Source organism: Doryrhamphus excisus, linkage group LG12 (assembly GCF_037039965.1).
Source record: "Doryrhamphus excisus strain RoL-2023G ecotype Guam linkage group LG12, RoL_Dexc_Guam_v1.1, whole genome shotgun sequence".
NCBI lineage: Eukaryota > Metazoa > Chordata > Actinopteri > Syngnathiformes > Syngnathidae > Doryrhamphus > Doryrhamphus excisus.
The window spans coordinates 15,283,330-15,299,855 of record NC_136368.1 but is presented as its reverse complement, the minus strand read 5'-3'; the positions used below and the strand labels follow the sequence as shown (position 1 = coordinate 15,299,855).

Here is a 16,526-nt window from a genome sequence, read left to right as displayed (position 1 = left end):
CAGCACCCCCTGAGAATAAGCGGTAGAAAATGAATGAATGAATCTGTTTGAGGTTCTAAATACAGTTTTTACCTTTACCAGTTACATGTCACTTGTTGACACTGGGCACACCAAAGTAGGTTAGATTGCAAGGTTTATGTAAAGTACTTAATGTTTGGTTCCAATCATGCAATTATTCATAGTGGCGTTGTCATAGTTTACAGTCTGATTGGCTTCTGGCTGCCCTCTTCACAAGAAATCACATTTTGATCTTGTGGCACTCCTACTATTTATAGTATCTGGGTTTGACGAAGCACAGCTGGTTGCTGATTGGCTCAGTAACATTGGCGGATACACAACTTCTAATGTACAAAATAAACACTCACTAACATTAGCTTACCCTGTTGCTGCAGTATTATACTCCGCAGTTTCTACTATTCGAACTAACTCTGCCCTCAGTCTCATTAGGACTGATGCGTTCAGTCCAGTGGGTGAAGAGATGCTTCCTCATCACCCGTATTCTTCTGCACAGCTTGTTACTAAACAAATATTGTTCCAATTTCCTGAGGGGCGGTGGGATCTGAATGCTTTCATTGTGACATCAGTGTCGCATACACTGGCCCATTGTAGCCACCCTGCTTGTCCACTAAGGCTTAGGGCACCAAGATTCCGTAAGGACCAGCTCAGACAGGTAGAGGCCACAAAGCCTGTAGGCTTTTGGTTTTAATGTTAAGGTTCCCTCCCATCAGAGAGAGCCTTTTGGGTCCGCTGGCTGCTGAATGATTAACTGCGCTGGGCTTCACAGGACTTGAAACAGAGGTTGGAGTGTTAAAGACATGCTGCTGTTGTTGGTAGTGATGGTGGCGGTGTTAAAAAGTCATTCTGAACGCTCTGCAGCTTGTCACATGGACACATTCCTGCATTAGCGGCCATGAGCCCCCTGGAGCTGCATCCTGACTGGTGTATTATGTAAAGTGGGAGTGTCAGGAATGAGTGTTTAAGGGAATTTTTTATACAATAGGCAGGCTGTAAATTTGTTTGGTTTAACAAGAAGATACTGATATTTGGGTTGGTCACCTGTCCAGACACAGTCTCAAGTTCTTGTTTTTTAATGCATAAGATTAGACACATGCAATCCATAAAATATGTAAATGTCACAAAAAAGTGGGCTAATAAATTGACACACAAAGACTGCTGATTTCAGAAAATAACAGATGAAATGATACAGCACTCTACAAGAAGCAATGAAGTCTGGAAAATTAAATAATTTTTAAAAAAAAATCAAAAATTGTTAACTATAATGATGAAAATGGTAATATTAATGATGATTATAATAATGGTAATAATGATAAAGATTATAAAAATAATGATAATGATAATAATAATAATATTACAATGATAATAATAACAGGGGAAAACAAGACAGTGGCATGAACATGATTATATCTTGCAAAACGGGGTAGGCATTTATAAGCTTTTGCTTCAGCCTACTCTTTTTGGGCTTGGGATCAGATAGTTGAATACCAATGTAAATAATGGAAAGTTATATTTTGATTGATATGCGTATTTGCCCAAATAAAGGAAAAAAAAATGATGTCATATGCATGCCAGGCCACTAGTTGGCGCTGTCATTTAACAAAGAACAACTGAAACTGCTTATATAGCATTCTTATTGTTGTGTACCTGTTGAAATACCGAATAGACCACAAGATTTGTTAATCCTTTAATAGATTCAACAATCAAATTCAACTTTAGTTATAAGGCAGGCTCAGCAGCAACAAAGAATTACTGTAATTTATTTTTCCCATGTTTATGTGGTCGCTTGTTGCTGGTTGGAATTCATCCGAATCCAATAAAAAAATGTCAGTTCAGCTCTGCTGTTTCACTGGAAACTTGGAGCAATATTCTTCTTCTTCTCTTTGGGCTTTTCCCTTCAGGGTTCGCCACAGCAAATCAATCTTCTCCATCCAACCCTGTCTTCCAAATCTGACTCTCTCACATCAACTACCCTCATGTCCTCCTTCACTACATCCATCTTTGGTTTTCCTCTACCTGGCAGCATCCTTCTACCAATATATTCACTATCTCTCCTCTGCACATGTCCGAACCATCTCAGTCTGGCCTCTCTGACTTTATCTCTAAGGTCTCTAACATGTAATATCCCTCTGATGTATTCATTCCTGATCCTATCCATCTTGGTCACTCCCAATGAGAACCTCAGCATCCTCATCTTTGCTACCTCCAGTTTTCTAAATTGTGAATCCTGAAATGCAAAATCCCCACAGTGTCACAATCTTCTGTCACGTCTTTGTGGTCATCACCAGTAACAATTTTTGTCTCTGTACTGTAAAGTTGCTGACCAGAATACTAACATTATTTCCCTGAATAGGTTTTAGGTAACCGCTAAGATGATTGAAGGTTGAACAAGTGAAAGGTATAATCTAGTCTGAGGTTTGATGTGACTGCCCCTTGTGTTTATATGTGTGGATGCTAAGAAAGGTTCACTTTGTCTGGCTGGCATCCAGTGGAACAAAGCGGCCCAATCAAAGGTAACATAATACTCTGGTCTTTTACTTGAAGAATGAACTTGCTTTTGTGATACCTGATAGCAAATCCAAGTGACTGTTGGCTCCTGTGTTGGGTTCCTATAGGAAATCATGGAAATAGTCTGTTCCAGTGTCAAATGTGGCATAATTGTAATGGATATGATTTAGCTTATATTAGTTAAGCTTGTTGTTGTGTTGCATTATTACTGTTAAGTTACAGCTTTCCGGGGCGGCACGGCGGTCTAGTGGTTAGCGCACAGACCTCACAGCTAGGAGGACCAGGGTTCAATTCCACCCTCAGCCATCTCTGTGTGGAGTTTGCATGTTCTCCTCGTGCATGCGTGGGTTTTTCTCCGGGTACTCCGGTTTCCTCCCACATTCCAAAAACATGCTAGGTTAATTGGCGACTCCAAATTGTCCATAGGTATGAATGTGAGTGTGAATGGTTGTTTGTCTATATGTGCCCTGTGATTGGCTGGCGACCAGTCCAGGGTGTACCCCGCCTCTTGCCCAAAAACAGCTGGGATAGGCTCCAGCACCCCCACGACCCTCGTGAGGATAAGCGGTAGAAAATGAATGAATGAATGAAGTTACAGCTTTCCGAGATATGTTGATATATGTCGTAATCTCAGTATATTTGCATATATTGGCAGATTATAGTCATTAAAAGGCAGAAATAACATTCCTTTCACCTGCAAATGCATTGTGGTAGTGGGAATCATCTCAAGCAGTCAATGTGCACTGTTGGCTAGAACACACTGGGGATCAGTAAAAGTATGTTTTCTGTCATTCGAGCGAAGCAGCCCCTTTAGTGTTGTCCACCAAAAACAACCACCCCCCCGCCCCTTTTGGATCTGTTCTCCTGGCGCCTCTATGTGAAATGTGTAGCTTCCAACCAATTGCCTCGTTTGACCTGCGAAGCTGTATTGTTTTTTTTTTATACGCGCCAGTCATTAGCCTGCGTTCAGGATGTTGATGGGGAGCAATTTGCACGAGATGATGCTCGATGATGCTCGATGCAGCAGTGTCACGCCTTTTATTTTGGAGATAGGGCACTGAAATATTTGGATAATGTCCTAGTTGGACCCTGATGAACCATGACTCAGAAGAACAAAGGATTTTTGGGAACAATCAGTGGAAGGGAATGGGGGGGGGTGTTTATGCACCCACACAAACCTTGAATACTGATTCGCCTCAGCAGTCCGCATGAATAAACATTAGCTGTGGTCACGGACTCAGTTCCTGCCATTATTTGTGTTCAGCCAAGATAGCATTAGCGGCTCACTGCAGCTAGAATGGACAAGACAATGCCCAGTGTGGTGGATAAGATAGTGACATCTAGTGGAAAGACAAATTAAATTGTATTGATCACTTCAGACAAGGGTTCAATTCCCACCCTCGGGCATCTCTGTGTGGAGTTTGCATGTTCTCCCCGTGCATGCGTGGGTTTTCTCCGGGTACTCCGGTTTCCTCCCACATTCCAAAAACATGCTAGGTTAATTGGTGACTCCAAATTGTCCATAGGTATGAATGTGAGTGTGAATGGTTGTTTGTCTATATGTGTCCTGTGATTGGCTGGCGACCAGTCCAGGGTGTACCCCGCCTCTCGCCCGAAGACAGCTGGGATAGGCTCCAGCACCCTCGCGACCCTTGTGAGGAAAAAGCGGTAGAAAATGAATGAATGAATGTTTACTTCAGGTGGAGTAGAATAATTGAAAAGAATTTTGACAAATTTTATCAGAGCGCAGGCAACAAATGAGGCAATCGTGGAGTACTGTATAGTAGATGAGGCACAAGAGGGTAAGCTAACTGTAGCGCGTGTCCTCCAATCTTATCCAAGAGGAGGTTGAGGGCAGCGAGAACTGGAGTTCTGCAGCAAAGTGGAGACTATAGAGTAGGAAATTGCAGCAAGGTAGGATAATGTTAGCGTGTTGCTTCAAATGGAGCACCAGTACTTGATATAGTACTTGCCAATGGAAATGCAATGTTAGCTTAGCAAGTTAGCTTAGGCTACCATGCTATAGAAAAGCGACATTATTGTTAGCTATGTGAGTTCACAATACTTTCTGCTACCTGAAGAGCTCCTGCAAAGCCCATCTTTATCTTGAAATGGGTATGCGGCTGTGGAAAGCTGTCACGAGACTCATTCAGCGGTACATTCTTGAGGGGAGTTGGCGGTGTCGGCCGGTTTTGCACCAAGGATTTCAAAGCCTCTGCTCCTGCTTTTAATTCTCAACTGTTTAATCCGAGCAGCGCGGCGATGCTGCAGTCGAGTGTTGTCACACAAGGAGCCAAATCAGATTGGATGCTAAACGGCTCTAATGATGACAATTAGAGAGCACAATAGTGGCGATTGGCTGAGTCATGCCCTCCTCTGTAGCCTAGTAACCCCTTCACTACACTTCATTAGGCAATGCCAGTAAGGCTGTGACATTGCATGGAAAAAAAATTGTAATGGTAATGGTTTTATTTCATTTGAACATGCATCAGATTACAATTGAGTGCATCACATAATCAGTTCACGGTTCAAAAGGAGTAGGAAGAAGCCTCCATCTGGTACATTTGTTCACTTCCTGCTTTCCTAATATAGTTTAAGGTTTTAATTTTGAATTTTTATTTTATTTTATTTTACTTCACGGTTCAAAAGGAGTAGGAAGAAGCAAAGCTTGTTAAATCCAACCCTCCATCTGGTACATTTGTTCACTTCCTGCTTTCCTAATTTAATTATTTTATTTTATTTTATTTTATTTTATTTTATTTTATTTTATTTTATTTTATTTTATTTTATTTTATTTTATTTTATTTTATTTTATTTTATTTTATTTTATTTTATTTTATTTTATTATTTAGTACAGGAAAATAAAGTTGTACTATTGTATAATGTATAGGATTTTTGGGGGGATATATCATCTATATGATATGTAAATACAGTAATAATTTAAATAAATAAATATTTATTAATTTTTTTTGCAATACTCCAACAGTATTACAGTTTGGCCATGTAAATAAGGGCATTTTTGTTCTTAGAATTAATGATTAAATTAATTAACTAATTTAATTAATTAATGCTGAAAAAGTTTATACTTGTAATATTATGACTTTACTCCTAATTAATTAAATTTAATTAATGATGAAAAATGATGAAAATATTTATAATATTATTATTATATAATATTCTGACTTTACTCCTGTAAAAAATATTTTATTCTCGTTAAATAATTTTTTGGGTGATAATTATTATTTGTTGTTGTCTTTTGAGAAGCCCATCCTGTCCCTGCTCCAAGTCAACAACAGAGGGCAGGTTTTCCTTTGCCTACACAGGCACGCCCACTCACACACACTGGCAGTTTTGATTGCTGCGTTTATCTTTGTATTTTGTGCGTGTTTTGTGTCTTCACTCTTTGCTTATGTCAAAATGATGCAAAGTGAGTATTGGTCAGGAACGTTTTATCACTCCCCATTCCCATCAGTAGCCTACCTATGAATGATGCTTATCTGAAGTGGACTCAGGTTACAGTAGGTGTGTTCGGAGGTGTAGCAGCACCACTTTTTGGTGCTTATTTTACCTTCCTTTGAGACACAAAAGCCATATATAGTACACCAAGCCAACCCATGTGGCCTGGACAACTTGTTCAACTCGTTTGAAATGTTTGTTTGTAAATTTGTTAACGCCACCTGCCCTACCTTCATAAATGCAAAGTAAACTCCTGTCCATCCTCCAAAAACCTCAACTTTTTCTTTTAATAGTTCATCTCTTGGACTTCCTGTCATGTCATAAAAAAATAAACCCGTCCCACAGTGGCTGTTATATGAAGTCGTCCTAAAATATGATGACAATGGCAACCACACTGTCGTCCTTCCTCAGCCAAGCAGTGTCAGTTTACTGCCTTATTTGCTTTGCTTTGGAGAATGGAGTGGAACCCAGGAATGTTGAAACATTCACGTTTGTGAAAAAAAAAAGTGACAAAAATCATAGTACTATGTTTCATGTGGGAACTTAGCCCGTAGGTACACATTGAGCCAAAATACACGTACAGTTCACAACACCGGCATGTTTTTTATTTAACAACATACAGTAAAGTCTCGTTATATCGATATTCTCAGGAGTCGGAAAAAATACCGATATAACCGGACTATCCATATATCCGATCCTGCGCCGAACTGCATTAAAAGTGGGCAATAATGCGCTCGACATTGTTCTATAGTATAGAACAATGTAGAGCAGCTTAAATCAATCTTTGCTTAAGGATTTCAATACCAAAAAAGAACACGGCGAAAGTGTGAAAAATAAAGTTGACTGGAAGCAGTCGTTCGCCGTGTTCTTTTTTGGTATTGAAATCCTTAAGCAAAGATTGATTTAAGCTGCTTTTGTATCGATATAAGCAGACCAAATTGGCTGGCAGGAGATGAAAAGGGCATCGTAGTAACCGGATTATCATAATAACCGGATATCGTACTAACGGAACTAATTATATCATAAAAGACTAGAAATTTGCCGGGAAATGAAAATAGTATCGTAATAAGTAGTAATTCGTTATAACCGATATCGATATAACGAGACTTTACTGTACTTTATTATTATTATTACTATTAGCATTATTATTATTGGTGGTAGTTTCAGTATAATGACAAATAAATGAATGAAGACATAATATTATGACTATGAGAATATTATGAGGTTAATTTTGTCATGGTATGAGAATAATCTCATAATATACAAGGAAAAAGTTAAGAATAATTGTAACTAAATAATGATGAATAAAATACAAATAAAGTTGTAGCACGAATAAGTTATTAAAGTATGATAAAATGTGTCATTTTATGATAATATAGTCATCCATCTATCTATTTTCTATGCCGGTTGTCCTCACTAGTGTCACAGGGGTGTGCTGGAGCCTATCCCAGCTGACTTTTGAGCAGGAGGCAGAGTCAATGCATATAAACAAACAACCACTAACACTAAAATTCATAATGGTAGAGAGATAATATAATAACACTAGAAAAAAATGCTTTAACATGAATGAAATAGCAATATATAGAGAAAAAAAACTGTAATATTCCATGAACAAAATTGCACTGTTATTTATGAGTCGTAAAAGTGAGATAAAATTGGTCACTGTATGAGAATGTCACGATAGTACAACAAAAAGGCTGTATTTTGCAAATAAAGGCAAAGTATTAAAGAGAAGTTGATTAAATTAAAATGTTTATTTTTATGAGAAAAAAAGGTCATACTACAAGAACAGTTATGTGAATAAAATTGCAATATTATAAGAAACACATGTTACATGAATAAAATAAAATATGTACTGTTAAACTATTCGGGCTGCAACTAACAATAATAAAAATAAAAATAAAAATAAAAATAAAAATAAAAATAAAAATAAAAATAAAAATAAAAATAAAAATAAAAATAAAAATAAAAATAAAAATAAAAATAAAATATAAGCATATATTATTTCAATTATTCGATGAATTAGATAAGAAAAAAAAATAATTTCCCTTTTTAGCAGCACTCCCTTTTAAGACTAATTTAATGTAAATGTCATAATAATGCAATAAAAAAAGTTGTCATGTAACATGAAAGCAATCGTCCCTCCTTTATCATAGTTACTTAGGTCCAGACCTGACTGCGTTAAGTGAATATCTGCAAAGCAGGATGCAATATTAACGAATTAAGAATATTTATAGTTATATATATATATATATATATATAGAGTGTAGCGTTGTACGGTGACTTCAGATTGAGGTCGGCGAAGGCGTCGCCAAGCTTGCCTCTGCGACTGCATGACCTGCAACAGCTGAGAGGCCAGCGTCCGGGCCAGCTTGATCACATTATGGTACTTCCTCTTGTTCTCCCGGAGGACTTACATCTGGACCTTCATCTCCAGGTCTACGATTTTTGAGCCTGGTGCATTTATGTGTGTTGATGCTCCACTTTCTAAGATGGTCCAGATTCTAAAAACCTATACAGCTAAATAGGTAGTTAGGGGGGTAGTCGTTCTTGATGGACTTGAGGAAAAGATGCCCCACTGCTGCTTGTTCCACGGCATGCCATCCTCCATGTTGTGTTGCGTAATCATGGAAAATCGATGACGCACACTACCTGCATCCACCATTCCAGATGCTTGCATTAGCTTGGGAAGAACTGGCTCTGTTTTACTTGTACCGAAATCACCCTGAGGAGCACCTGAACGCTCCTCCAAAGAGGAAATACCTCTCACTTCCTCTCCCACTGTTCTCCACATCCTACCTTTCTTCTCCAAGTCCCTCCTCTTCTCACTCATGTTTTTTTTCTCTCCAGGCGGTAACCAAGAAAACATTTAAGGGCAAAGACTTCCGATCAGCTCTGGAGAATGGAGTTCTGTTGTGTGAGTAAGTACGCTGTTTTTACTCCCATCACCTCGTTTCTTATTCACGCTCCTCTTATGGGGTCTGCTCTGTGGTGTCAAGTGTGACTGATGTTTCCCAGGCGGACCCCCTGCTGCTTCCCCTGTTGTTTCGCTTCCCATCAAGAGAGCGTCTGCTTCCAGGCGGCACCACTGTGGCTTCATTTATTCTTTACGACTCAGGAAGAGGATCTTTGCTAGCTCATTGGCAGGAGAACCTACCAAACTGTCTGTCAGATCGAGGATCTTTTGACTAGAGTTTTCCGGGAACTTCTGCAAAAAAAACTATAGTCAAAAGATCAACCTTTCATATAGAACATTTGTGACCAGCGGTTTTGACATGTAGAACCAGAAAAGTACTCTCATCATGTGCACAAACGCTTGCCAAAGATCCTTTGAGAGCTCAAGACCTTTATCAAAGCTCTTTCATTTGTATTTGTATTTGCAGTGGCAGAGCGCTCGTGTTTTATCAGGACCTGCTGCAAAAATGCTAGCCAAAGATTCTCAACCTGCTGTTTATAAGATCCTACTGCAAAGACACTAGTCAAAGATCTAGAGATCCCTGACGAGTCCTGAAAAAACAGCTCTATATGTCAGGGGTGCTCTGCTACTGCTAAAGCTGTAGTCAAAGGTCATCTATGTCCCAGGTTCCCAAAGAGGGTTACGCCAGTTGTCATAGGGCAGCTATCAACAAATAGCGGACCTCGGTCTGGATCTGGAACTAATGATGGCTCATTACGGACCTGTGACCAATTCAAGTAAATGGGAAATATAACAACTGCTTGCGGGGTCATCGCAGTGGCAGTTTACTGGCGGAATTAATTTATTCATTCATTTTCTACCGCTTATCCTCATGAGGGTCATGGGGGTGCTGGAGCCTATCCCAGCTGTCTTCAGGCGAGAGGTGGGGTACACCCTGGACTGGTCGCCAGCCAATCACAGGGCACATATAGACAAACAACCATTCACACTCACATTCATACCTATGAACAATCAATCAGTCACCAATTAACCTAGCATGTTTTTGGAATGTGGGAAAACCCACGCATACATGGTGTGGAACCGAACTTCGGTCTCCTAGCTGTGTGGCCTGCGCGCTAACCACTTGTTACTTCACTCAAAATGATGAAACCGTTTGCTTACTTAGGGTTAGTGTTAGAATCAGAACCATCCATCCATCTATTTTCTATGCCGCTTAATCATCAAATGAAAATCATGACTTTGTAACAGTTAATGAAGAAAACCGAACATTCAAAAGTGAAAGGATGTACCAACATACTGGTTTGTTCTTCCAGAATCCAATACCGATCCACAGTGTCTCATGTGAACTGTTGAGCCCAGTATGAAAAATCTACGAGAGTCATAGCATATTAATTTACAGCACAGGAATATGCAAATGAGTGATTATTAAAGATTTTGTTGCCTGATTGATTGGAGCAAAAAAACAAAATGACTTTAGCTGACTGGAGAGTTGTGGAGTACTACTGCTGCAGAGATCGTACTTAAAAGTAAACAAAAAAGGTAAACTAAAAAAGTAACAAGAAAATTTTAAACTTTAAGAAAATATACTATTGCAGCTTTTCTGTTAAAAATATGCTTATTAAATGATTTATGATAAGCTAAGCTGTAATAATGATTTGAGATATAACACATTCTTCAAAGTCGCCATGAAAGATCTATATTTTCTCAGCTGAAGGATGGAGAGGAAAACGCCTTCGCCCAAAAAACAACTAAACGTCTGCTTGCATTGTGCTGTAGATTATCTCCAAAAGGCCAAAAAGGAAGACTTTTTAGTCTGACACACACACACACACACACACACACACACACGATTGTTTCCTGCCTGGCTTCCACTTTTTGTAATCTGATGGAATCACAACAGCTTTCTATTGTTTGCTTGCCCCATGACAAACCTCAACCTAAATTCCATTGGAATTCTTCACATGCACTCACAACAGTCAACATCAAAACAATGACACAACCTCATTTCGACCAAAAATTTGAAGAATATGTCTCAAAAGTCAAACAAAACTTTGCATGTCGGGGTACCAGTGATGGATGACGGTAACTCGAGAGGCCCAATATCGACTTTCTTACCGATATCGGTTGTCCAATGTGGTGCAATGAAAACATACTTCTTCACAAATTAAAAACTGTACAAAATATGACAAATCCTGCAATATGTAATACAAGTTATACAAAAAGTGTACGATTCTATCAGAGTTGTGATATTAGATTATGCCTTACTCCCCCATTGCATAACCCGCGCTTTGTTATGTTCCGCATGACAGCTTAGACTTGACTTTTGGTTTTACTTAGTTTCCACGTTAGTTTTGGTATTCTGTTTCCTATCCTGGGCTGTACGGTGGGTAGTGGTTAGCACACAGGCCTCACAGCTAGGAGACCCGAGTTCAATTCCACCCTTGGCCATCTCTGTGTGGAGTTAGCATGTTCCGGGTATTCCGCTTTCCTTCCACATTCCAAAAACATGCTAGGTTAATTGGCGACTCCAAATTGTCCATAGGTATGAATGTGAGTGTGAATGGTTGTTTGTCTATATGTGCCCTGTGATTGGCTGGCCACCAGTCGTGAGGATAAGCGGTAGAAAATGAAATGGAATTGCTTTGCCGTCACAGAAGAAATAAAAATAGCTCTCAATGGTATCGGAATAAAAAGCTAGCCTTAGAGTTACATAATAAACAAATTGTACAGGAAAAGGAGAATTATCAGTGTTGGAGTCGTGCCATGTTGGAGGGTTTGTTTACACCATGCTGCACTGCACATGTAGTGAAAACGAAGCCAGGTGGTCGCCATTAGACGACGCTGTAAACACACAGCGGGGACGTATTTGTGCAGCTTTTTGGTAATTCATCGTGGAAAAAAACAGATGAGACTCTCAAAGTGTTCTGGATCTAACCTGCTCTTTATATTCTGTGTGCTTTAGCCTGATCAACAAGATCAAGCCTGGTGTGGTGAAGAAGGTCAACAGACTGCCAACACCCATCGCCGGGCTGGTAAGTCTCCCTGTCTTTTTAGCCTTTACAAGAAAAGTTGTGATACTTTGTTGTAAGTCGGATCATCTCCTGATGACTTTGGGTGTGTAATACTCAATCTTGGCGATCAACTTAGTGGCTTGGCAGACGTTTTGGTGGTAGTCACTGCTAGCTTTGGGCATCGATTCCGGTTCTCCATTCCAATTCTTTACAGAAGTAGGGTCATAAAAATTTGCATGGTTTTAACAAGGGCGCTAACTAAAATTCTTGAATGAAATGTTTGAATGTCTCTATGATTTTTTTGAATGAGTGAATGAATGGTTAGCGCGCAGGCCTCACATCTCGGAGACCCGAGTTCAATTCCAAGTTTGCATGTTCTCCCCGTGCATGCGTGGGTTTTCTCCGGGTACTCCGGTTTCCTCCCACATTCCAAAAAAAAAACATGCTAGGTTAATTGGTGACTCCAAATTGTCCATAGGTATGAATGTGAGTGTGAATGGTTGTTTGTCTATATGTGCCCTGTGATTGGCTGGCGACCAGTCCAGGGTGTACCCCGCCTCTTGCCCGAAGACAGCTGGGATAGGCTCCAGCACCCCCGCAACCCTTGTGAGGAAAAAGCGGTAGAAAATGAATGAATGAATGGTGGGCTGCACAGTCGTCGAGTGGTTAGCGCGCAGGCCTCGCAGCTCAGATACCCGAGTTCAATTCCAAGTTTGCATGTTCTCCCCGTGCATGCGTGGGTTTTCTCCGGGTACTCCGGTTTCCTCCCACATTCCAAAAACATGCTAGGTTAATTGGTGACTCCAAATTGTCCATAGGTATGAATGTGAGTGTGAATGGTTGTTTGTCTATATGTGCCCCGTGATTGGCTGGCGACCAGTCCAGGGTGTAGCACGCCTCTCGGCCGAAGACAGCAATATTAGTAGTTATTAGTAGAATTAGTAGAAATAAAACAAAAACAAAAAAAAAACTAAAAAAAACGACACGTTCTATTTTTGAAAAGCTGTCGCAATCTCTCCATGGCTGAAATGATCCACACTTCTACTACTATTTCTTCGTGGGTGTCATACTGGCATTTTCTCTGGTTGTCAATCACCAAACATAGGAATTGGACTTAAAAAAAAAGGATTCCAGGAGAATCGGAATGTTTGTCTTGGTTCCCATCGATACTTGATGCCCAACCCTAGTTACTGCACACAGGGAAACAGAAGTATCTTCAACGTAGCTGTTTCAAAGTTCTCTCGTGGGAGTATTTGAGTCCAGCTGCTTAGTGGAATTATGGACACCCCACTCCGCCCCCTCCCGGGCCCCCGTCAATCATCTCGCCCCCGACTTCCCCAGTGGAGCTCAGCCTTACTGTGTAACAACAGACATGTTTGGCAAGCAGTAGCAACAAGCTCCATACAAGTCGTAAATATTCCAACGCCCCAGAGATGGTACGATTTGACTTTATGGACCGTTAAGGAAAAATATATAACCATACATCAGAAATCTTATTGTGATGTAGAAAAGTGGCTTTTGAATTAATAATTGCACTACCTCCACCATTTTGGTTATTGTTACATGAAATATTGCATTACCTTCTTCGTTGTGACTATTATGACCTGAACAATTGCACAATCTCGACTATGATAACGTGAACATTTGCATTACATGCACCGTTATGACTGTTATTGAATTAACAAAAAAATATTGGATTATTTTGACATCAGTTACAATACCCTATTATGACATCACTCGTATGACAACACTGTGACGATTGTGACTTGAACATTTGCATTACCTGCACTATTGGGATGTAAACTATTGTCACTGTTATGACATCAGTTGCATTGCCGTCACCATCGCAGCTATTATTACATCAATTGACAGCAGTTCTATCACCTCCACCATTTTGACTATTATGACTATTATGACCATTATGACTATTATGACATGAACAATTGCATTACCTGGACTATCCTGATTATTATAACATGATCAGGTCTGTTTGTCGTCTTTTTCTTGTAATACTGCTGCATAAACACCGGCTTATCAAAATGATCTGCTTTGGTATTTTCCAAAAATTCTGGTTACAAACCCTAAAAAATACAGAGCAATCATAAATTCTGTAACAAAAATATATATACAGTGAAAGCTCATAAGTATGGCCCATAGGTATCAGTTAGAACGCTAATTCCACGTTGCCGTCTAAACAAACAGAGAGAATAGCACCTAAGTCAAAGTGAAGACCCATTTTAACCTCTTATTTATTATACTATACATTTACTATATTATATATAAGACCAAATTCATGCATATAGTGCATATATTTTAATGACAGTGCACCAAAGTCTGATTGCCAGTGCCTGAAACTGCATTGCTTCTAATGGCCGGCAGGGGGAGCCCTGCAAAAGCAAGTGTGTCCAAATATAATTTCACACATTAAAGCTTAAAAAACTAAAAATGATTTTTTGGAGGGCAAACACAGCTCCTTAAACTGTCTATTATAAAAAAAAAGCTTATGTATCATCACTGTTTGAAAGTTATTGTACTGCAGGCTGTCCAAGTCCAAGCAGGCTGCAATGTTAGCGGAACAAAAAACCTCCAGGAAGGAAAGGGGAACACCAAAAGAAAAAAAAAACTCTGGTTTTGCAGAAAATTTAGCAACATTGGCTGCAGACCCTGAATTCTTTTGGTTTTCATTTTGGGAACGTTTCCCAAGTCAGCACATGTCTCTGCCTGTTGTTGTTATAAAGACTCAGAGCTGTGTGCTTGGGTCTTGGTACCACCATAATGATGATGATGATGATGATCTTGCTTTTACCATCCAGCTAGTGATTGGAGCCCCAGATGAATATGCATCTTGTCTCAAGTGATAAGTGAACGTCAAAGGTTCCAAGTGCATGTATGAACAAGAAACTGAACCCTCAGTTGGTGCTGATGCTGCGTCATCAACGTGTAAATGAGCTGTTTGCTTTTCCTTCCTTGGCAACCCATACCACTGTGATTCATCATTGTGTCCACAGGTGAATGATGCAATGTTGCAAATAGAAATTGGAATTCCAGTGTCAAAAACCACCATAATTACACCACCATAATTACATTTATATAATATATGTTCCTATTTATTTATTTCTATACGCTGTATAATTGATATGATTATACCATGTATGGCTGGCAAAACCAGTAACCATTCATTAATTCATTCATTTTCTACCGCTTATCCTCACAAGGGGAGTGTGAATGGTTGTTTGTCTATATGTGCCCTGTGATTGGCTGGCGACCAGTCCAGGGTGTACCCCGCCTCTCGCCTGAAGACAGCTGGGATAGGCTCCAGCACCCCCGCGACCCTCGTGAGGAAAAAACGGTAGAAAATGAATGAATGAACATTAAATACGGCTGCACGAGTGGTTAGCATGCAGGACTCACAGCTAGAAGACCTGAGTTCGATTCCACCCTCGGCCATCTTGGAATTTGCATGTTCTCCCTGTGCATGCGTGGGTTTTCTGCGGGTACTCCGGTTTCCTCCCACATTCCAAAAACATGCTAGGTTAATTGGCGACTCCAAATTGTCCATAGGTATGAATGTGAGTGTGAATGGTTGTTTGTCTATATGTGCCCTGTGATTGGCTGGCGATAAGCAGTAGAAAATGAATGAATGAATGAACATTAAATAGACTGTCAATAATGCTATGTATATCAACCATCATTTTAGTCATTACTTATGTAACCATGGGAACAATGATAGCCATATGACCACATGTCGTTTTCCTTCAAGAATATTTAGTGCACTATGTGAGTGATGCAGGCTGACATTCTAACTTTCCGAGCTCGAGGTCGTTGGAGGGTAATTGCAATGTGTGCCCGTCTTAGACCAAAAAGAGAAACAGTTGACCACAATGTGACCAGCGGCTTGTAACGGATCCGACCAACATCTTTCTAAACTTTCTGCAAGAATGGAAGGCGAGAAGTATGCATGGAAAAGGATTAGAGGCTGTCGGATAGGAACACGGCATATTTAGACGGATTACGAGCCTGGCACAAGTCAGAGTTTCTAAGGCGGCGTTATCTCGCTTTTGTGATGAGAATGACGGATAATGTCAAAGAATCTACAGTAATTCAGTTCTTTTTGCTTTTCAGTCACTTTCATCATGGTTCAAAGGTCACTGACAGTCATTTTACAGTGAATATTTTCTAAGAATATCTGACACAGGATGCTTGAGGTAGCCGGGGGTCAAAGGTTATAATGATAAACAGACTGACCGGTCACTAATAATGAGTGATTGCTCAAGGGGGCAACACAAGTTGTTTTCAATGTTCAAGGTAGAAAGAAAGAAATACTTTTATACCCGCTAAGCTAACTCAGTTATGTTTTATATAATAATAATATATCAGAATATACTGTACAGCATGGTTTATCAGTTTTTGGTACTGTATATCATTCATTTTTGAACTATCCATCCATTCATTTCCTATATGGCTTATCCTCACAAGGGTCATTGCTGGAGCCTATCCTAGCTGTCTCCGGGTGAGAGGTGGGGTACACCCTGGACTGGTCGCCAGCCAATCACAGGGCACATATAGACAAACAACCATTCACACTCACATTCATACCTATGGACAATTTAGAGTCACCA

At 39.8% G+C, this 16,526-nt stretch overlaps 1 protein-coding gene across 8 annotated transcripts in view; it reads left to right on the top strand.

Moving 5' to 3' along the window:
* Positions 1-16,526, top strand: part of lmo7a (LIM domain 7a) — a 56,459-nt gene that overhangs the window by 1,648 nt on the left and 38,285 nt on the right. For all 8 annotated transcript variants that reach the window (XM_078794997.1, XM_078794998.1, XM_078795000.1 and 5 more), the window contains exons 3-4: positions 8,830-8,900; positions 11,859-11,928. In XM_078794997.1, the coding sequence (XP_078651123.1) occupies positions 8,830-8,900; positions 11,859-11,928 (141 nt within the window). The remainder of the gene's footprint in view (positions 1-8,829; positions 8,901-11,858; positions 11,929-16,526) is intronic.